General features: G+C 50.9%; 1 protein-coding gene across 3 annotated transcripts; it reads left to right on the top strand.

The window, feature by feature from the left end:
- The first annotated feature begins 4 nt into the window (after nt 1-4).
- On the top strand, nt 5-21,443 carry KLHL18 (kelch like family member 18). Of its 3 annotated transcripts, none has more exons than XM_052696967.1 (10): nt 5-273; nt 8,721-8,851; nt 9,200-9,340; nt 11,561-11,759; nt 12,553-12,713; nt 13,158-13,294; nt 14,294-14,531; nt 16,557-16,661; nt 16,949-17,060; nt 19,435-21,443. In XM_052696967.1, the coding sequence occupies exons 1-10, from the start codon at nt 130-132 to the stop codon at nt 19,819-19,821; spliced, it is 1,755 nt and encodes a 584-aa protein (XP_052552927.1). In that variant the 5' UTR covers nt 5-129; the 3' UTR covers nt 19,822-21,443. The 3 variants fall into 3 exon arrangements, with proteins under 3 accessions (XP_052552927.1, XP_052552928.1, XP_052552929.1); XM_052696968.1 differs by having other exon boundaries at nt 14,309-14,531; XM_052696969.1 differs by lacking the exon at nt 5-273 and having other exon boundaries at nt 8,736-8,851; nt 9,171-9,340.
- Nucleotides 21,444-21,533: the final 90 nt, after the last annotated feature.

Here is a 21,533-nt window from a genome sequence, read left to right on the forward strand (position 1 = left end):
GGGAGGCGGAGCGTTTCCTCCCGCGGGGCCGAGGCCGCGCTACGGCGGCCGGGAGGGGTCAACGTGCGGGGGAGGCGAAGCGAAGCGGATCGGAGCGGGGTAGGGAAGCGCGGTGCGGCGGTCAGGACGATGCTGGAGGCGGCGGCCGCAGCCGAGCCCGAGTTGGACCCCGAGGACCTGGTACATTTCTCGGTTGGAGACCTGCCCAGCCGTGGCTACGGCGTGATGGGCGAGATCCGGAGGCAGGGCAAGCTGTGCGATGTGACCCTCAAGGTGCGGGCTTGGGGAGCTCCGGGTGGGGGAGAGGGGTTTTCGTGAGGTTGGGGGTGCGGGGTCCCTGCGTTCCTCTGGGGGGGGAGAAGGGGGAGCTGAGGGTCCCCGTTTGGGGAGGAAGAAGGGAGATGAAAGCCTCGTTGCTCTCTTTAAGGGAGGAGAAAGGAGGAGGTGAGGGCACCCTAAATCCCTTTGGTGAGGCGAAGGGAGAGCTGAGGGCCCCAGTTTGGGGGGAGAACCCCCATTTTACAGGAGGAAAAGGGGGGCTGAGGGCCCCCACTCAGGTCCTTTCAGTGAAGAGAAGGAGGAGCCGAGGGCCCCATTTTGAGGGGAAAAGAGGGGCAACTAAGAGCCCTCATTTTGGGGAGAGGGTGAAGAAGACGAGTATCCCCTTTTATGGGGAGAAAGTGGGAGCTGAGTGCTCCCCTTCAGCTATTGTGGCGTTGAGGAGCGTGGGAGAAGGGTTCCCTCCTCCCCATCCCTTTTGGAATCAAGAAGGGGGGCAGCTGAGGACTCCAGTATGGGGGAAGAAGCTTGGAGGGATAAGGGGGATGCTGAGGGACTCTAGTTATGGGGGAGCTGAGCAGCTTCCCTGGCTATTTCGGTGGTGAGAAGTATTACAATTAGGGATATCCCTTTTCCATCCCTTTTGGAACAGGGAAGGGAGGAGCTGGGGGCCTGAATTTTAGGGAGGTGAAGAGGGGAGCTGAGGGTCCCCCCTTCAAGTGATAAGAAGGTGGAGCTGTGGGACCTCTCACATCTCTTTGCTGATGAAGATGAGGGTCCCCTTCTTTAAGCAAAAGAAAGTGGGGACTCGTCCTTCTCCCCCATCCCCCAGTACTCTTTGGTGGGAAGAAAGAGAACCCCCATTTTGGGGATGAGAGGCAGCTGCAGGCCTCCTCCAGCTGTTTTGGTGTTGAGCGTATGGAAGCAACGATCCCCATTCCCCATTATTTTTGGAACCAAGAGGTTCCAAGTAGGTGAGAGCCAGGATAGGATAAGAGGTGATGGCATCAATATGGATTCGAGATGTCAGGTTGGATATTAGGAAGCACTTCTGAGAAAGAGTGGTTGGGCACTGGCACAGACTGCCCAGGGAAGTGGTGCTGTCACTGTCCCTGGAGGTGATCCAGGACAGTGGAGATGTGGCACTGAAGGACATGGTCAGTGGGCATGGTGGAGTGGATCTCAATGGCCTTTTCCAACCTTCCTGATTCTGTCATTCTCTGCAGCAGCATGGTGAGGCTATGGCTGCCCCAGAGCAGGTTTCTCTCGCTCAGTTGTTCTGCTTTGCTTCATCCAGAGGTGGACAAGAAACAGTGTCATGGTCCTGGGGTATCTCAGATAACACCTCAGTGTTGTTCTGCAAAAGTCACTGGAAATAGTTTTCTTATCAGTAGTTTTACCATCTCAGAAGTACTTCTTTTGGTTTGTCTTATCTTTATATCTTCCCTTGCAGAGTGGGAAATGTAAAGAATAATTAAAATCTGGTTTAAAGAGATCTCCAGTGCAGCTGTCAGAATGCCTGTTGTTGCTGTGCTGGGCAGCTTGGTGGCTCAGGGCACCGTGTTGGCCCCCACTCCTTTTTCATATTACATTTTCTCACATCAACCGTCGTTGTCTGGGCAGGGTGTGAAGCCTTTCATTTCTGCAAAAGCTTAAAATGTATTTAACAGCATGCCTCTGTCTTCCTTAAAACGAGTCTTAATTTTTTCCACCACCAGGATAATTTGTAATTACACCCAGGAGACATCCCAGCACCACACGATGTGTTTGACAGAGGGCTGGCGGGGCGTTTCCACATTGGTTTGAATACCAGTCCAGCTTTCTTTGTACACCATGCCCTCAGAATCCTCCATTAGTAGGATGGCTCGGGCTGTTCTGAGCCATCATGTCAGAATTTTCTGCCTCTCTCTCTCTCTCTCTTTGAATCAGATTGCTCAGCCCTGGCCAGTGCGTCTTGTAGCAATTGAATTAGTGCTGCTGCTGTATGAGAGCCAAGCCATCGCTCAGTACAAGGTGTCTCCTCCAGCTTGCTCAGCACGCACTGTTGTGTGTTGGGAGGGTAATTATTCTTAGCTGAACTTGGGAAGTGTCTTAGAATCAGTTTGCTGGGCGCAGCTGACGTAAAAGCTGCTTTGCCTTGACCTTGCTCAGGAACGCATTCTGCATCGGATAAGGAAGCTGAATCCTGCATAGGAGCCTGCAAAGGGAATCGTCTGCCAGGGGCAGAGTACTGAACCCAAATAGGGATGGGATGCAGCAGCATTTCAGGTCGGTACCTGGAAGAGCCTGCAGTGGATCCCAGTGTACATTGCAGCACTGCAGTGGGTCTGTTGCCTTATTTTCACTCTGCTTCTTCTAAACCATCGGCTTAAGAAAGAAAAACACCTGCCCAGCACTGCTGTGGGTCAGCAACTGGTTTGGGATGTGACTGGCATCCCAGCTCGCAGCTGAAACAGGAACCAGCAGTGCTTTTGTGGCATGGCTCTGTTTTTTGGTGGCCTCTTTCCTGCTCTCAGTGTGGGCTCAACCGTTCTCAGCAAGAGAAGTGTTTGCTGTACAAATGGGCTTCGTGTTATTAGGAATCATTGGTGCTCCTGCTTGTTTGTTGGAATCATTTCCCCTTGTAAAACCAGATGAGCATTCGTTCATCCAGATGGAGGTGCAGAATTGGGTCTCCTTTCTCAGAAACTACACTGCCACTGTTTGTGCTGCTCTATAGCAGCCTCAGCATCAGGCAGTGTGGTTTATGTGGATTATGAAGAAGTGCTGATGTGCCTGGCTCTGTCAGATCTCTGATTACTCCAGCTCAGCCTTGGGAAATCTGCTCCTGGTTGCCCATGTGAAAGCAAAGCATCACTGGGCAATGGCTGAGCCACGTGTCTTCCTCAAGGCTTAGGAAGTGTGCACCACCCAGAGCCAAAGCTCCTACCCCTTGTGGATGGCTGAGATTACAGACTGGAGAAGCCTTTCTCCTTCCTGCCTTCTCAGTAGCTGCAAGTCAGCTCCTTCTACAGATGCTCCGTGCAAGCATCTGCCCTTTCAGTCTCCCTTTGGCAGCACCCTGAAAGCAGCTTAAGTGTTTACATAAAGGATAATTTTAGGATGATTTGGAAGAAACAAACGTGAATAAACAGAGGGAGAAAACAGAGGCACACCTTATGCTGTGGTCACTGTTAATTTTCCTTTGGTGAAAGCAGGACTTTGCTTACTAAGGCCAAATTTCTGCTATTGCTCCATTCTTTTGGGATCCAGGTCTGGGGACTCCTGAACTCTGTCTCAGCACAGCTGGTGGCAGGTCGTGCTGGTAATACGGCTGAAAATCCTCTGCTGTGCATGTGGGATTTGTGTCTCTCCTCATCCTACATTGCTGTTACAGCAGAGCTGATTGTGGGTGTGCTGGTGATGAAGTGCCAAGCACGAAGCGCTCCTAGCACATGCAGAATGGAAGCTTCTCTCCTGCACCATCCTGGGTCCTCAGGCTTCATCACCTGGGGGTGACAACACTTGCCTACCTTTAGAGATGGGTTAAGGCTTGGCATGCCATCTCTGCCCATGGGGGCATCTCCAGGTGTCACCTGCTGGGCTGGTTGGATGTGACTGCAGTCACTTACTTTTTGGATGCATCTGGGGAGCTTGGATTTCTGTTCCTATCCCTTTTTTTCCCCTGGAGGTAAATACAAAGCAGTTTCTCAGGAGATCTTGGGGTTATTTTCAGACTGTGCTGCCATTCAGGTTCTCTCTGGAGCTCTTTGCACCCGAAGCATTTCACACTTAGTACCATTTTTTTTCGCAACACAAAGCTTTGAGTGTTATTTCCACTACCAGCACTGCCATTGGTTTTATCTTATTGGGAGAAATCAATGAGCTTTCTGCTAAGCCAGCTGTTTTATCAGAGCCCTGCATTAAAGAATTGGGTTCCAGAGGGTCCCAGAGAGCCCCTGTAGCTCTGCACGTGTGTGGGCACACTGCTGGGACCACCAAGCACAACGAGCCCAGGGGCAGAGAGTAGCTCTAATAGGAGCTGCTCAATTTAAAACCAGATAATCTTTCATGCACGCGAGACCTTCACAGTAAGGATCTTAAGGAAATCTTGGATCTTAAGGAAATCTGCAGAAGTAAGGAGCTGCTTTGGATTACAGCTGGAGTCGTTTTCTCTCTTCTGTCCCCACGTCTCAGCTGCTCTGGGCTCTATTCCCTTATATGAAGACAAATATTTTTAGCGCTCCATGTAGACATTAAACCTGAAGTGTTAGCAGAAACCACGCGTTTCTGCACTGAGTTTTGTGCTTGGCTTCCTTGTGCATAGCAAGCAAGCTGATTTCACAGCGTGCTTGCACTGCTTTCATTTACTTCCCCTCACAGAAAGCCACCAGCTTAATTCCTACAATGTCCTCCTGAGTCTGGAGTGCCAGTGCTGTGCCAGCTCAGGAAAGAAGTGTGTTTTTAAAGTGATCTCTGCAGCAGAGGGCTCAGGAGACATCTCAGCTCTGCAGCGTATTGTCCCAAAAACAATAGCTGCCTTTAGTACACCTACACCATTTTTCAATGGAGAAAGCTTCTTTGTGCCCTGGAACTAGTTAGGATTTCGTGGGAATGTAAGGGAGAACACGCCTTCTGTTAATCAGCTAGAGAAAGGGATTCTGTCATATCTGTGGTTGAAGGATGCTTTGCAAGCAGCAGTTCTGTTCAGCAGAACTATACACTGCCAATACATAAGGCAGTGTATTTTGCCTTAAAAGAAAGGCCCTGTTCTTTTGTAGGAGAGAGAGCATATCATAGAATGGCAGAGTGGCTTGGGTTGGAAGGGACCTTGAAGATCAATTCCAAGCCATGCTGTGGGCTGGTTGCCTCACACCAGCTCAGGCTGCTCAGGGCCCCATCCAGCCTGGCCCTGAGCACCTGCAGGGATGGAGCACCCACAGCTCTCTGGGTAGCCTGGATGCAGCACTCTCAGTGCTCAGAAGTCAGGCAGTTCTTCTCCCAGTCTGTACTCACAGCTGGGATTGCTCTGACCCAACACCTTGCACTTGTTGAACCTCATGAAGTTGATGTGCATCTACTTCTCAAGGCTGTGCAGGTCCCTCTGGATGCCATCCCTTCTTATTGCCTCAGCTGCACCACTCAGCTTGGTATTGCCTGCAAACTTGCTGAGGGTGCACTCGATCCCATCATCTATGGCATTGATAAGGATGTTGAGGAGCACTGGTACCAAGATGAACCCTGGGGGATGCCACTCACGACTGCCCTCCATCTGGATACAGAGCCACTCACCACAGCTCTATGGCTGCAACCATGGCAACTCTTTATCCACTGACTCGTCCACCCTCCAACTCACATCTCTCCAGTCTGGTTGTGTGGGACTGTGTCAAAAGCCTTGCACAAATCCGGGTGAACACCAGTTGCTCTTCCTTGGTCAGCTGATGCCAGCACTAAAAAACCAACAGACAAACGCAGTGTTTTGTGATTACTTCAACAGGAATGCTCAATTCCCAACCCCATCACAGGTGTTGCCACAAAATGATCTGCTGCTGCCAATGAGAGCTTTCCCATTCAGCTCAGAGCCGAAGCTCCCCACTGAGATCCTGCTTTAGATGCCAGTCCTGTGATGCTGCAGAGTGAGGGAAGCTGAATGCTGAGTGCCAGCCTGGTGTATACAGAAGTGCCTCAGTGGTTGGTCTGTGCCATTAGGTAGGCAAAGAGACCCTGTTAGCAGCAGGGAGTGCTGCTGCAGGAGGTGCCAGCTGTGCCTTGGCACCACGCTGCCTTTTGGAAAGGGTTTGTTGTCCTCTGGAGCGCGTGCAGCTGTATGGAAACACAGAACTAAAAGGAAAACCGTTCCTTTGAACAGAAAGGGCAGTCAGCTCCAAAGGCAGCCGGGTGAGAGCTGCTCTGTAAGATCAAAACAAGAACTGAGCAGACAATCCCTCTGCTGCACGAGTGCTTGGCAATGACAGGAGTGGGGTTACTCAACCCAAGGGAGCCTTTTTTGCCTTTTTTTAAATGTTCTGCTGTTGCTTCTGGAATTAGCAGGCAGGGCTGTGATGGATTTGGAGCAAGTGGAAACCTGCTGGTGGACAGAAGTTGGACTTGATGATCCATAGGAATCCCTCCTAATTTGGGTTCTTTTGTGATTCTATGAAAGGAAGAGGCAAGGAGAGCACAAACTGTCATCAAACTGCACTGTGACTGCATTGGGTGGGCAACACATGTAGGAGAGCACGCTTCTGTGTTCAGAGGGGAGGGAGATGGCTCGGCTTTGGAGATGGGAAGCGCTTTTTGAATCATGAGAGGCAAGCATGAATTGAGAGGGCATGTGCTGTGATCATCCTCAGAGTATTTTTCACCTCGTACAGGAAAAACAGGTATTGCCATTTGCCTGCAGAAGTTGAGCAGTTCCTTCAGGACTTGTCATTAAGCACTGATGGTACAAACATAATGATGGATTCTGGACTGGAGATCCCTGCTCGTAAATCTCCTCGAGGGCCTTTTATCATTGCATGAGCAAATTAAGAAAAATAATAAATAAAACAGGATTGCAAGTCTTATCTTGCACAGCACCTCTTGGCTGGTGGCGATGGCAGCACGCAGCTGGCCCAGCTGTTTGCTGATGCAGCCACAAAGCTCTCATCCTCCCTTTCCCCTGCTAAGACAGCAAAAATGATTCCCTTTTTCACACAGCTTGTTTCTGTTTCATTTCCCTGACCCACAAAGTCAGCATGAGGGAAGTGTGGATGGGGATGCAGGGCTCAGCTCTGTGTGGGGACTCAAGGTTTCTCTTGCAGCAATTAGAACCAGCCCTGATGAGCTCACAGCCCGCCTTGCTGGTGCAGGATCATCCCAGTGTTCTCACTCTGTTAAATGGGGCATTCCAGAGGGTGAAACCCTTTCCTTAAAGAAGGGTGAAACCCAACCAGGGAACACGCCTGTCCCTGGGAGCTGCCGAGCAGCTGGGTGGTGCTGCCCAGGACAAGGTATTTCTTCCCTGTGATGATACAGCTCTCATTAGCCCAGCTGGAATCTTGCTGTGTGACTGTAAGTGATGGCTTCTGCAATAACCAGGTGCATCATTTCTAGGGAGGCGTTGCATCGTGGGGTGGAACTGTGGCTACGCATCCCTGAAGCTGTGCCACCCTTGGGATTGGAGTGCAGGGATTTGCTTGGAGAGCACAGCTCTGCACAAGTGCTCAAGCATTGCTACAGTCTGTTGTAATTGCAGCTGGAGGATAAAGTTTTTCACAAATAGTGTAGAAGTGAGATTCAGTTCAGATGTTCTTGCACCCTTCAGTGGTTGCTCAGGCACATTCTGCCCTGCCCAGCTGGGAGCTCTCCTCCAAACCCATCTGGTACCTGCTAACCCAACGTCAGTGCTGCAGGTGGGCTGGAGCCATGCTGTAGTGCAGCACTTGCTGTCTGTAGCTCTATTAGAGCTGATTCCTCCCTCCCTCCTAAGGAACACCATCCTCATCTGCCAAGCCCAAAAGACATCACATTCCTGCCTCTTTCTGCATTGTAGTCAGTTGCCACAGTCATCTCCTGTAGGGTGAAGTTAGCAGAGCAAGGAGAGAAGGGGAAAGGCCTATCTCTTGCTTACATGTGTTGTGCAGTGCTCAGTTCCTCTTTCTTTTTTCTGAATGCTGGGGATTTTGCTTTCTAAACTCCCAGGAAGTCATATTGACAGAGTGCAGTAGATCTGGGCTTAAAGGAATACACAAGGCACTGGGTTTGATTTAAGCATGAAACCCCAAATGCGAGTAACATTTCTGCTAATAAACTGCCTGGACATGAAAAGGCAACGAAGCTTTTTGCAGTGAGGTGCATAAGAGAACAGGAGGATTCTTGGCTGACCTGGAGAGCAGAGCACCCACTGTGCCAGCTTGTTTGCCGTGCTGAAACAAAGCTCAAAAGGGAAAATGTTGCTGAAGTGGGAGAAAAAGGCAGTTCTGTACAAGCTCAGATAGGTGTAGACTAGCCTGAGTCAGGTTAGTGTGGAAAATGGGAAAAATAACAACTCTGACCTAATGTAGAGGAGTCATCAGAGCAAAGATTGGTGTAATTTTGCAGTGAGTAAAATCTTTTCAGCATCTGCAGTGAGAAGTGGAATTGGAGATGCAAGAACCTCTCCTTGCTTCCAAACCTCTCTCCATGAAGGCTTTTAGAGGATATAAATGTGAGCTGGTGCAGCAGATCCTATGTAGGCTGAAAGGGGATGAGGTTGTGGTAAAGGTGACTGGCTTTCTGTCTATGGAACTGTAATGCCATCACAGTGGTAATTAGGAGGCCGAAAACCAGATTCAGAAGTTCAAGTTCAAAAGACAGAGTGTTCTTTGCAGATTGAAATTGTCTTTCAGCCCTCAGGCTGTGCAAGAGGGAATCATGTGGACTGTGTGACTGGTGGTGGATGGTGCTGACCTTCTCTCCTGCTTTTTTTCCTCTCCTTTTAGGTGGGGGACCATAAATTCAGTGCTCACCGGATCGTGCTGGCAGCTTCCATCCCCTACTTCCATGCCATGTTCACCAACGACATGATGGAGTGCAAGCAGGATGAGATCGTCATGCAGGGGATGGACCCCAGGTAAATTCCCCAGGCAGCTGTGCAGGGTAACGAGTCCTTTGCAGGACTTAGTGTTGCATGTGCAGGGCTTGAAGGCCTGCCCTCCATGAACTGCACTAGGAAGGATTTTCTGGAGGGATTTTCAAGGAGGCTGTGGATGCCCCATCCCTGCAGGCATTCAGGACCAGGCTGGATGTGGCTCTGGGCAGCCTGGGCTGCTGGTTGGTGACCTGCACACAGCAGGGGGTTGAAACTGGATGAGCATTGTGGTCCTTTTCAACCCAGGCCATTTTATGATTCTGTTAGCAGTGCCCTGTTTCAGGTTAATTGAATTCAGTAGATTTCCCACTCTTTCTCCCCATTATTCAGTGCACTTGAGGCTCTGATCAACTTCGCCTACAACGGGCACCTGGCGATCGATCAGCAGAACGTGCAGTCTTTGCTGATGGGAGCCAGCTTCCTGCAGCTGCAGAACATCAAGGATGCCTGCTGCACCTTCCTCAGGGAGAGGTAAGGGGCTGCCAGTTCATGTGCTCACTGCTTGTCTTCTGCAGAAGTCATTTCTGTGGCTTGGGTTAAGCCAACACGATAAGAAGGTCTCTGTCTCCTGAGGCTCACCGTTCTCCTTGTCTATAAAATACATTGTTTGCAAGATGCTGCATCTGGGGACAGCATAAGGCCTTGGCCAGCTGTGGGAATTATTATCTACAGCAAAGCTGAGTTTACATTTCCCTTGTTCAGGGTTAGCCAGGTACCCAGCACAATGCTGCTTCTCCATTAACAAACCCATCCTCCCAGCAGCTCCCCTTCCTGCTGCTGACTGTATGGGAGGGGAGGAACAAACAGACCCAGAGTTGGATAGGAAGCAGTGGCAGAGTTAATTGATTCCAGTTTTTCCAGTCCTCTAGCTGATGTTTGGCTGTAAGATCATTCCAGCAGCATGATCTGGAAAGCAAAAAGCAGGGTTATTCCTTGGAAACATACCACAGCTTCAGGCTGTGCCAGGAACCTGATGTGCTTCTCTTCCCCCTCACTCCTCAGCCTGATTTCTCTGCAGCTGCTCTTTGTATTCCGTGGTGGGAGATTAAACACACGTACTGAATGCAACTCCTCTAGTTGTTACATCACTTCTAAATAGAATGAAAACTATGGATTGAGGAGAAAAAACTGTTTCCTCTGTTTCAGGATGTTCCAGTTTACTGATCCACATGAATCCCGAGTTTCTGTTTTAAAATGAGGTTATATGAGATTGTAGAGTATTCATTTTTCTTTCAAAACCATTTTACTTGGGGTTGTGGATGTGACAAAGTTGGAAAGAGGAGGGTAGTGGTTGATTTAGAAGCTCCTTCTAGCTTTAGGTGGCTAGATCTAGATCTGAGCTAATCAAGGTTGTTTGGTTTGCCAGAAGTTTGGCTGCCACATTTCTCCCAGGTCTGGAGCAATGGTGTATTGAGTGAAGTCCTTGCTTTGAGTGCTTGGCTGTCACTCAGTAACAAGAAGCCTGGTGTACTCTGTCCATTCAGAAGAGCTGGAGCACGCACACCAAGCTCTCTTTCTTATGTGGGAACACGACTGGGATATTTCACCTGTGCTGTGCTGTAAGCAGGCCTTCTCTGGCTGTTATCTCAGTTCCCAGGGGCAGACCTAGAATGGACACTGCTGTGAGATGCAGTCTGTCCCCCACATACAAACTGTGTGAGCTCAGCCTGAGGGTCTGTGTACGTGTAATCTGGGTCCAGAGTAACTGAAGTGTCAAAGAGGAATGCAAAAGCATGAGCTTCGGACCTGCATAGATTGGAGTGCATGGGAATGCAAGGGGCAGAGCTTTGTAGAGTAGCTGTGTGAGCTTTGAGGGTCATCCTAATGTGAAAGTTCCCCTCCATCAGCACTGTGCATTGCTTTTTAGGGCAGTTTTAAATCAGGGCATTTGCCCCTGAGCGAGTACAAGTGGTTTCACATCCTGTCCTGCATCTGGACACCACTGCCAATAACTGGGCCCCAGTGTTTCCCCATGTGAACAGCATGTTCTTCAGTATCTGTTGATCAGTGCCACAGACCATCACAACTGGTGGCTCTTCTTGAGCAATGACATGCCAGTGCTGGGCAGGGCTCCTCGTTGGGATAGAAGTGTCCAGGTCACATTGCTGCCTCTGTAGAGCATCTGCTTGTGGTGAGTATCACCTTTTCCAGTTGTTTATGCTGCTGAACAGCTCTATGGAGCTGTTCTTGCTCCAAACTGTAGCAGTGCTTCTCACCATGTTATCTCCAGCTGCTAAGGCGTCTCTGGTGAGAAAACCTTCACATCAGGAAATGGCTTTAAGAGGATGTAACAGGTGCTGTTCTGCTGTATGCATACCTACAATCAATACCTGGTTACACTTTTTGTGCTTTGTGCTCGAATGCAGCTTTGTCCAACACTGGAGTTACAGAGGTACACATGTAGGAGGCAGAGATAGGATCATATACATATACATATCATATCATATCCTACAGATAGTAGGAGGGAGAGGGATTGCTGGGCATGGCCTCACACTTCCCCCAAACTCACAACCCATGACCTTAGAGCAGAGCCAGCAGCCTGCCCAGTGCAGCTTGGCAGGTTTAAGGGGAAATTTTAGGTCGTGATTTCCATCCTTTGGGTCTGCTTGCAATTGCTGCACTGAACCCATTTGCTATTTTGTCATCATTCTGTTAAACTGAGGTTACTTTTGCTCTCCCTCCCCTCGCCAGGCTTCACCCAAAGAACTGCCTGGGCGTGCGGCAGTTTGCCGAGACGATGATGTGCGCAGTGCTCTACGATGCTGCCAACAGCTTCATTCACCAGCACTTCGTGGAGGTGTCCATGTCTGAGGAGTTCCTGGCTCTGCCTTTTGAGGACGTCCTGGAGCTCGTTTCTCGGGATGAGCTCAACGTCAAGTCTGAAGAGCAGGTGTGTGTGTGGGTACGGCGCTCAGCAGAGCCACTTGTTTCCTTGGAGGATGAGGCTGAGGGTATAGGCAAAAAGAGCCTCCTTCCAGCCCAGGACTTCTCTGGAGCATTTTATAGTTAATATTCCACTGAATTTGCCATCAAGAAGCTCCTCTGGACAGGCTGAGCCGCTCTGGGATGTTTCAGCATTGTTGAGAATCTGTCAGTGTAAGAGAAACAGAGCCTGTCTTTGAGCCAGAAAACCTGTCCTGCTCCTTCTGAGGAGGTGACTAAAAAGCAGTTCTACCATGTAGGATAAGAGAGGGCTTCTTTAATGGATCTGTTTGAAGTGGCCCAGCAGACAACCCAACCTCAGCTTAGAGACAGTCCTGTGAGTCGAGAGTGTGTGTCCCCAGGAAACCAGGCTCCCTTTGTAACCTCAAGTCGGGAACACAGTGCATCTTACTGCAAAGCAGCCATCCAAAACAGGGCAGATGAATGGCATTAGGATGAGATCTGTGTCTGCAGTGATTGTGGAGGGAGCCTAGAGAGACCAGCTCAGTGTTTCACAGGGGTAGATAGCTGTTACTGCAGGCTGAGTCAAGGCAAGGCTTGGCCAAAGCCAAGCTGCAGGAGAGTTCCCTGGTGCAGCAAAGAGCATCACTGTTCTCTCTTTAAATTGTCCTCTGAGATGAGGAGAAGATCACTGTCAAAATGTGGTTTCTTTTCCATCAGACAACTGGCAGCAGGAGGAACTTGGGCAAAAAAGCAACAAACAAAACCAACTTCAACTTCCCTTGCCTCTATTCTGGCAGGTGTTTGAAGCTGCTCTAGCATGGATTCGCTACGAGCGAGACCAGAGGGAGCTGTTCCTGCCTGAGCTCCTCTCCAAAATCCGCCTGCCCCTTTGTCGGCCGCAGTTTCTCACTGACAGAGTGCAACAAGACGACCTGGTGCGCTGCTGCCACAAATGCAGGTGAGGCCTGGACATGGGCTAAGAGGACCTTAGGGTGGATAGTGGCATCAGAGCACGAGTGTGCTTCAGCAGTCCTGGAGTCTGAAATTCTCTCTGTAGGTTGGAAAAGACCTTTGAGATCCCCAAGTCCAACCAGTGACCCATCCCCACTGTGAATGGACCCATCCCCACTGTGTCCACTGGAACACATCTCCACAGTTCTTGAACCTCCAGTGCCCACACCACGTCCCAGGGCAGCCTGTGCCACTGCATTCCTACCTCACAAAGCAAAATGCAAAGCACCCTCCCCGTTTTTAACCTGGCAGCAGGACTGTGTTGTACTCCGAAAGAATTGGCTGTGGTAGCAGAAAATCAGTTGCCTAAAACTGAGTTAAGACAGTCGGTTTTCATCACAGGAGGCACCAGGATCCACCAAACTCTGTAAATATCTCACTTTGGTTTCAGAGATCTAGTGGATGAAGCAAAAGATTATCACCTCATGCCAGAGCGTCGACCGCACCTGCCAGCATTCAAGACCCGTCCTCGGTGCTGCACGTCGATTGCAGGGCTGATTTATGCTGTTGGAGGACTTAACTCAGCAGGTACCTTGCACATCCTCTCCCCACAGCGAAGAGAATTATGTAGTTTGCTGAGTAAGACTATGGAATCGTGAAGATCCCATTTTGCCCTCGTACAAACATAGAATTGTTAACGCTGGAAAAGATCACTAATATCTCCACGTCCAACCCCAGCCCATCCCCACTGACCACATCCCTCAGTGCCACATCTCCACAGTTCTGGAACACCTCCAGGGATGGAAAGCCCACCACTTCCCTGGCCAATCTGTTCCAATACCTGTCCACTCTTTTGGAGAAGGATTTTTTTCCTAATATCCAACCTCACATGAAGCATTGGAGAGTTTTCTCCTTGCTGTGCAGGTCTCTGGCCTGTGATGCTCAAGGTGGCTGTACCTATAGTTTAACATCTTCCCTCTAGAAATTCTGTCTTTGTCAGGCTTAGGACAGCTGTTCTGGTGTATCTCAAAGAACCAATGTATTGAGAAGGTTGTCCATGCCCCTAACAACTTGCAGAACTTGGAAATACTAGGCTGACGCTGATGGGATTGCAGGATCACAGCTGCAGACACAGTGAACTTGTGTGACATCACTCCAATTATGATAGGGGGCAAAAAATATTAAACAGTCTGCTTGGGAAATGTCCACTGGGGTTTTAAAGGTCTGCCAAAGAACAGCTGACTGAGGTGGGATCTGAGTAATGGGTGCGTGCTGGGCACTGCCCTATGGGATGGCTGTTCTTCCTTCACACCGCAACGTGGGTGACTTAAAGGGAAGCTGTACTTCCAGAAAGCAGAAACACCAGTGGATGTGGCATAGTGTAGGTCTCTGCTGCCCCTTCGAGGCTACGGAAGGCCCCACTTGCTCAGCCTAGGACTCATCAAGCCCTGTTGCACAGAGCAGGCAGGGTTTGCGCCGCCGCAATCCTTTTAGCATCGCACAGCGCAGCTGAGTTTCCCCCAGCGGCTCGCTGCCACCGTGCAGCAGAGGCTGAAGAAATGGGTCTCCCCCTTTTAATTTGAGTAGCAAATTTTTATGCAGGTGACTCTCTGAACGTGGTGGAAGTCTTTGACCCCATTGCCAACCGCTGGGAGAAGTGCCAGCCGATGACGACGGCGCGGAGCCGCGTTGGTGTGGCCGTGGTGAATGGGCTGCTCTACGCCATCGGGGGGTACGACGGGCAGCTGAGGCTGAGCACTGTGGAGGTGTACAACCCTGAGATGGATTCCTGGTCCAAAGTGGAAAGCATGAACAGCAAACGAAGGTATACAGGCTCCCTGAATGTATGGCTTTGGAGCTGGAGGGATAAAAGTGAGGTTGTAGGAAGGCTGGGGGGTGATGGCGGATGACAAATGAGGGGTCCTTGCGTGGGACAGCAGAAAAATAAAAGGGGAGTAAAGGAATGGGGTGATACAGAAGCAGGAGAGATTTCCTTGACCACATCTGGGTCACCTGTGCTGCTTCTTGCTGGTAAGAAGGGACAACTTTAATCAACTCAGCAATACAGCATTGATTTACAGGGAAATTGATCGGCAAGTGAAAAGCAGCTGAGCAGTAATTAGTGTGAGCTGTTAACTACAGAGGTCTTTTAGTTCTCATGACATATAGGAGTGAAGTCAAAAGTGTTTGTTAACATTCTGTAAGGATTTGAACTTGAGTCCCAGGGAAAGGAGTCAGAGCTCCATTTCTTCATACTGTGATACTAGATGGTAGGCAAAGCACTGGTGAGCACAGTGTAGGAAATTCTCCACTGCTAAGGGTAAGAATAAACCTGTTTTTCTATCTCTGGCCACTGCTAGGATTGTCTTTCCCTACCAGAAAGCACAGGAGAATCATAGCTCAAAAAGAGAGGAAGATTTTGGTAGCCCAGACAGAGACATTTACAGCTAAGCAAAAGGTGCTTGGCTTTGACCAGAGCTTCCACAGTACATGGCCACCCTAGGGATCATTTTGTGGTTGGTTTGCCCGTGTTATTTTGATAACCCACCTCCTAAGCTGTGTGATTACTGTCCTCCCCACCACAACACGGTGGCTGCTTCCGTCTTTAAACACACTCCTGGCTTCCATGGGTTTTGCTGTGGTTTTCATCACACTCATGCCTGGTCACTGAGAGCTGCTAAATTGCTCGCTGTTCTGCACGCTTTGCAGTGCTTGTTTATCATCATGGTTTGTTTGTTGTGGTCTGAGACGTGGATTGCTTGGGAAGATTGCACTGCAAGAGGCTGAGTATGGGAAATCTGAGGCACGAGGCTCTCAGTGGTGGCATCCCTGTGACTGCTGGTGCCACACTGCTTCACAGGAGCGTGTCACAGGAACAAGTCCTGGCTGCTGTGGTTCTTAACCAGAGCTTCATGTCTGGCTCAGAGGCAGAGTTCATCTAAATTCCTAGAACCATTTCCATCCTGTGAGATCACCCACATTTATAATTTGTAGCAGAAAAGCTCAGTTTTTCCATAGCGTTGAGGCTCCTGGGAGCTTTTCTCACAATGGGAGGCGGATGCTCTTCCATGTTTGGGTTTCTCCATGCCAAAGCCAAGCAGGATGGATGTCAGATGCCCTTGTGTAGGGGAAAATCATAGAATCATAAGAATGGCCTGGGTTGAAAAGGACCACAGTGCTCATCTAAGTGCTCCCTACTGTGTGCAGGGTCGCCAACCACCAGACCAGGCTGTCCAGAGCCACATCCAGCCTGGAAAACCTCATCTGCTGTATAAATCCCTTGGCTCTTGAAGTAGGGCTGAGGTTCTGCCTTTGAGAATTGTGTTTCCAAGGTTCTAGAAAGAAGTTTTTTGACTTCACTTTCAAAAGTGGGATTCTAGTCTCTTACTTGAAGCATCCCATTTGGTAGCCTTTTGCACACCCAAATAGGCAACTTAGAAGGTGTTGTGTGATGGTGTTCCAGCGGGGTCAGGCACCTTCACTGAGCCAGCTGTACATCTGACAGCACCTCCTGTGTGTTCTGAGGCTCTGTGGCAGTGCCTCTGGCTGCAGAAAAGAATCATTAATGTTGGAACAGATCACTGATAGCACCAAGTCCACCCCCCAGCCTAACCCCACCATGCCCACTGACCACATCCCTCAGTGCCACGTCTCCACTGTTCCTGTGCACCTCCAGGGACAGACACCTTAAGCCCCATTTAGTTCGAACCCCAGATCAGTATCTTCAGGAGACCCAGCGTTGTAAAGCTGGTGATTGTAGACAACAGATGAGGCAGATTGGGGTGGATTTGGCACGCTGTGGGCTGTAAGGCCATGCCAAACCATCTGGTGGCTCTGCTGCTTGTTGCAGTGCGATGGGAACGGTGGTGCTGGACGGGCAGATCTACGTTTGCGGCGGATACGATGGAAACTCCTCGCTCAACTCTGTGGAGTCCTATTCTCCAGAAACAAACAAGTAAGAGCTCTGTGTGCCATACAGCTTATCCTCCTGCTGCTGCCAGGGGTGTGCCATGCACGATGTAAGAGAGCCCTGTCAATAAAATAATCATCGTGAAGTTAGGTGGAAAGCATTCCGTACGATGTCCCTCCCAGCAGGAGGTGCAAGCAGACTAAACCCATGATTTATGTGCAGTAAGAAGTGAATGGAGAGGTACTGAAAGCTAGCACTGGAAAGGCCTGCAGAGCTGTGACAGCCTGTGGAGCAGCTGCTTGCTGTGCTAACCTGTCTCCTCTCTTGGCAAGGTGGACAGTGGTGACCCCCATGAGCTCCAACCGCAGCGCTGCTGGTGTCACTGTGTTTGAGGGCAGGATCTACGTGTCAGGAGGGCACGACGGCCTGCAGATCTTCAACAGTGTAAGTGCATAGAATCACAGAATGGCCTGGGTTGGAAAGGATCAATGCTCATCCAGTTCCAACCCCCTGCTGTGTGCAGGGTCACCAACCAGCAGCCCAGGCTGCCCAGAGCCACATCCAGCCTGGCCTTGAATGCCTGCAGGGATGGGGCATCCACAGCCTCCTTGGGCAACCTGTGCCAGTGCCTCACCACCCTCTGGCTGAAAAACTTCCTCCTAATATCCAACCTAAACCTCCCCTGTCTCAGTTTAAAACCATTCCCCCTTGTCCTATCACCATCCACCCTCACAAACAGCCGTTCCCTGTTCATGCACTGAGTGCTTCTTCCCTGTGTATCCCCTGAAGCAGGGTTTAGTGCTGGACAGACAAGGCTCATTCATCTGCCTGGGAGTGAGAATGCAGGAAGCAGTACCTGAACTGGGTTTTCATTCATGTGCTGCCCTCAGCAAGTTGTAATTAAGGGATTTGCAGGGAGCAGCAATAACTATTTCCACCTCACCCAAGTGCAGATGATTGTCTGCAGCCTGAAGTAACGCAGAGCCAAGATCTGCAAATCTGCTTGTCTCAGCTCCTTCCTGAATTGGATGAGTTTGAAGCAGTGCTGAAGTTCTTGCAGGAGGGGTCCATCTAATGGTCTCTCCAGAAACACAGGGGATACAGAATGGTGTTGATTTGGGGGGAAGTTGGGGGTTTCTGCTCCACTCCGCTCCCCTCTCCTTTCCTTTTGTCTCCTCATGGAACCACTGCAACGTGCTGCGAGGGAAAGCAGGGGGTCTCACTAGAGAGCTCTTTGAGGACAGCTTGAGCACACAGCCTTTGGGTCTCACAGCTTTGGTTGTTTCTGCTCTGGGGCACCCACATAATTAAGGTTGGAAAAGACCTGTAAGATAATTTAAGTCCAGCACCAAATCACCTCACCATGACCTCAGTGCCACATCTCCAGATTTCTTGAACACGTGGGACGGTGACTCTGCCACCCCCCTGGACACCCTGTGCCACTGCATTACAACTCTTTTGGAGAAGAAAATTTCCCCAATACCCAACGTGAGCCTCCCCTGGTGCAGCTTGAGGTTCCTGTACCTCTTTAAAACACAACCTGGAAGCTGATAAATAGGGAAGGAGGCAAAGGGAGCTGCATTTTCTGTGGTCTGTGCGGCAGTGGCTGGCGGCACCCAACTCATTAAAGAAGTTGAATGGCATTATGGAGTTGGAGCATATGAAATCAGGGAGCAAGGTCAGGCTGAATGGGGCTCTGAGCAGCTGATGGAGCTGTGGGTGTCCCTGTTCAGTGCAGGGGAGCAGCACTAGATGGCCTTTAGAGTTCCCATCCAGCTCAGATTCCCTGCTAACGCCGTTTTCCCCTAGAGCTTGAGCTGAGTAACCTCAGTAAATTCGCAGATGACACCAAATTGGCTGGAAGTGTGGATCTGCCTGGGGGTAGCGAGGCCCTACAGAAGGATCTGGACAGGCTGGAGAGCTGGGCTGAAGCCAATGGGATGAGTTTCAACAAGGCCAAATGCCGGGTCCTGCACTTCGGCCACAACAACCCCAGGCGACGCTACAGGCTTGGGGCGGTGTGGCTGGAGGACTGCGTAGAGGAAATGGACCTGGGGGTATTGATTGATGCTCGGCTGAACATGAGCCCACAGTGTGCCCAGGTGGCTAAGAAGGCCAATGGCATCCTGGCTTGCATCAGAAACAGCATTGCAAGCAGGAGCAGAGAGGTGATTGTTCCCCTGTATTCAGCACTGGTGAGGCCGCACCTCGAGTACTGTGTCCAGTTTTGGGCCCCTCACTGCAAGAAAGACATGGAGTCCCTGGAACGTGTTCAAAGGAGGGCAACAAAGCTGGTGAGGGGTCTGGAACACAGGGCTGATGAGGAGAGGCTGAAGGAGCTGGGAATGTTCAGCCTGGAGAAGAGGAGGCTCAGGGGAGACCTCATTGCTCTCTATAACTTCCTGAAGGGAGGCTGTAGTGAGCTGGGGGTCGGCCTCTTCTCTCGTGTCATCAGTGATGGGACCAGGGGGAATGGCTTCAAGCTACGGCAGGGGAGATTCAGGCTGGACATGAGGAAGTGTTACTTCTCAGAAAGGGTGGTCAGGCACTGCAATGGATGCCCAGGGAGGTGGTGGAGTCACCGACCCTGGGGGTGTTCAAGGAAAGGCTGGATGTTGTATTGAGGGACATGGTTTAGTGGGAGCTATTGGGAATAGGTGAACGGTTGGACTGGATGATCTTTTAGGTCTTTTCCAACCTTGGTGATTCTATGATTCTATGATTCTATGATTCTGAGCAAAGTGTCTGCTGTCTCTGTGCGTTGCTGGATGCCTGCCTTGAGCTTCCCCCTGATGCTGTGCCATCCCTGTGTCTGTAGGTGGAGTACTACAACCAGCACACGGCCACCTGGCACCCGGTGGCCAGCATGCTCAACAAGCGCTGCCGCCACGGGGCGGCGTCGCTGGGAAGCAAGATGTTTGTGTGCGGGGGTTACGACGGCTCTGCCTTCCTCAGCATGGCTGAGGTGTACAGCTCTGTGGCGGACCAGTGGTACCTCATCGTCCCCATGAACACCCGGAGGAGCCGAGTGTCCCTGGTGGCAAACTGCGGCCGCCTGTACGCCGTCGGGGGTTACGATGGACAGTCCAACCTCAGCTCGGTCGAGATGTACGACCCGGAGACCAACCGCTGGACGTTCATGGCCCCCATGGTGTGCCACGAGGGGGGGGTCGGCGTGGGCTGCATCCCCCTGCTGACCATCTGAGGAGGCGGAGGCGAGGAGCTGCCTTGTCACCGACAATCGTGGGAGAGCTCCAGCCGGCGTTTCCCGCTCTGATAGCCAGAGAGATCCATCTCCAGGTGCTCAAACACACACAGAAACTTGACACGGCTACCCCCACCCTTGGCTCTTGGGCCGAGGCCCCTGAAGGAGCGACGTTTTCGGGACTACGATGCGAGGTGTGAATGTGCTGCCCTGAGCAAGGAGCTGCCCTCCTCCCGCTTTCACCTCTGCGCAGAGCCACAGCTGAGCAAATCCTTCCTCTCCCCAACAGCGCGTCGGTGTGCTTTGGCCAACGCTGGGAGGTGGTGGTGTGGGTTGGGAGGGCACAGAATTGCACAGAACGGCTGCTTCCGTGACTTGAAGAACACCTGCACACCTTCTGTCAGCAGCAAGGACCCCGGCATCCCAAGAGTTTGATCAGCAGGGGTCTTTTTTTGGGTTGTTTCAGCTTCATGCTGGCCACGTTGAGATCTTACCCGGTCTACCAAAGCAGGCAGAACCTACCAATGTAGGCCTGTAAGACCATATCCAAGCTCTGCAAGTTCGGGTGCTTCTTGCACAAGCCACTGCTGGTTTCTCCAAATGCTTTCTTCAGCTTAGATGGGGAAAATTTCTCCACAAGAGCCACACGATGGAGAAACTGGGGGGAGAAAAAGTCGGTTAAACCATGGGAGCGTTTTAGCAAACATGGGAGGAAGAATGCCAAATGTCAACCACACTAAGCAACAGCCTTAGGATTTCAACAGAGGAGGCAAACCGAGGTGTGAATTGTCAGGATAGCCCTTAATGGTCAATAGATGTCTCCAGAAATAAGCTTTGGCTTTTCTACGTTGGTATGTGAGAGGCAGAGTGGTTGGGATCTTTAAGGAGGAGAGGGATCACTGCCTCTGTTTGTGACAGCACAGGAGGTCTGTGGCTGTGTTGGGGCAGCTGCAGTTCAGCTCTGAGGAGCAGAGAAACCTGCAGCAGCCTCCCTGCAAGGCGCTGGTGGGAAACCACACTTCCCCAGCACGGGTGAGATCAACGTCTTGGGGTTTGTGTGCTGGGAAAGGTCTTGGCAATGTGCTTATTTCATGGCTGCCACGCAAGGAAACTTCCTGTGGCCAAACTGTGGCAGGGCTGCAGGTGCTGCCCCGTGTCCCTGCTCGTCCCGTCGGGCTCAGCACCGCTTCCAGCCCTTCTCCCTTTGCTATTTTCAACCCTATTTTCACTGCAGCCAAAGGGAGCTGCTGCTGCTGCCGGCTTGCTCCTTCCCAGAACCAAACCCACCGAGCACCACTTGCCTGCATCAGCCCTCCAGCATTTCCCCTGCATGAATGTGAATGGTGAGAGCCACGGCTCCCTGCCCACCAGCACAGCCACAGGGCAGGGAGCCCCTCAACACTACGCCCACTGCAGGCAGCGGGGGGCTCGCTGCTGCCCTGTGTTTCCAGGAGCTTTGGTGTCCCCCCACCCAAACCCGTGCTTCTCCTTCCTAGCTGACTCCCAGCTCGGGATTTTAACTTTGGGTGTATATGTGGATGTCTATATATTCAGGTACTGTGTATATTTTAGGTATATATAACGAGCATATCTGGCTATAAATGTGGTTTTGTCAGTATGTATTTCTTCTGTATACGGACGTCAGTGGATGGGTTCACTTGGTGAATTCCCTGCTGCTAAGACACTTTAAAAAGGAAAAACAAAACAAAGCA

Source organism: Tympanuchus pallidicinctus, unplaced genomic scaffold, assembly GCF_026119805.1.
Source record: "Tympanuchus pallidicinctus isolate F22 unplaced genomic scaffold, pur_lepc_1.0 scaffold3, whole genome shotgun sequence".
In the NCBI taxonomy this organism is placed as follows: domain Eukaryota; kingdom Metazoa; phylum Chordata; class Aves; order Galliformes; family Phasianidae; genus Tympanuchus; species Tympanuchus pallidicinctus.

Excerpts from the sequence above, each read along its gene's own strand:
- KLHL18 (XM_052696967.1), top strand. The coding sequence starts at position 130 with ATGCTGGAGGCGGCGGCCGCAGCCGAGCCCGAGTTGGACCCCGAGGAC. Across the intron at positions 9,341-11,560 it reads TGCACCTTCCTCAGGGAGAG|GCTTCACCCAAAGAACTGCC; the intron begins GTAAGGGGCTGC and ends TCCCCTCGCCAG. Across the intron at positions 17,061-19,434 it reads GCCTGCAGATCTTCAACAGT|GTGGAGTACTACAACCAGCA; the intron begins GTAAGTGCATAG and ends CTGTGTCTGTAG.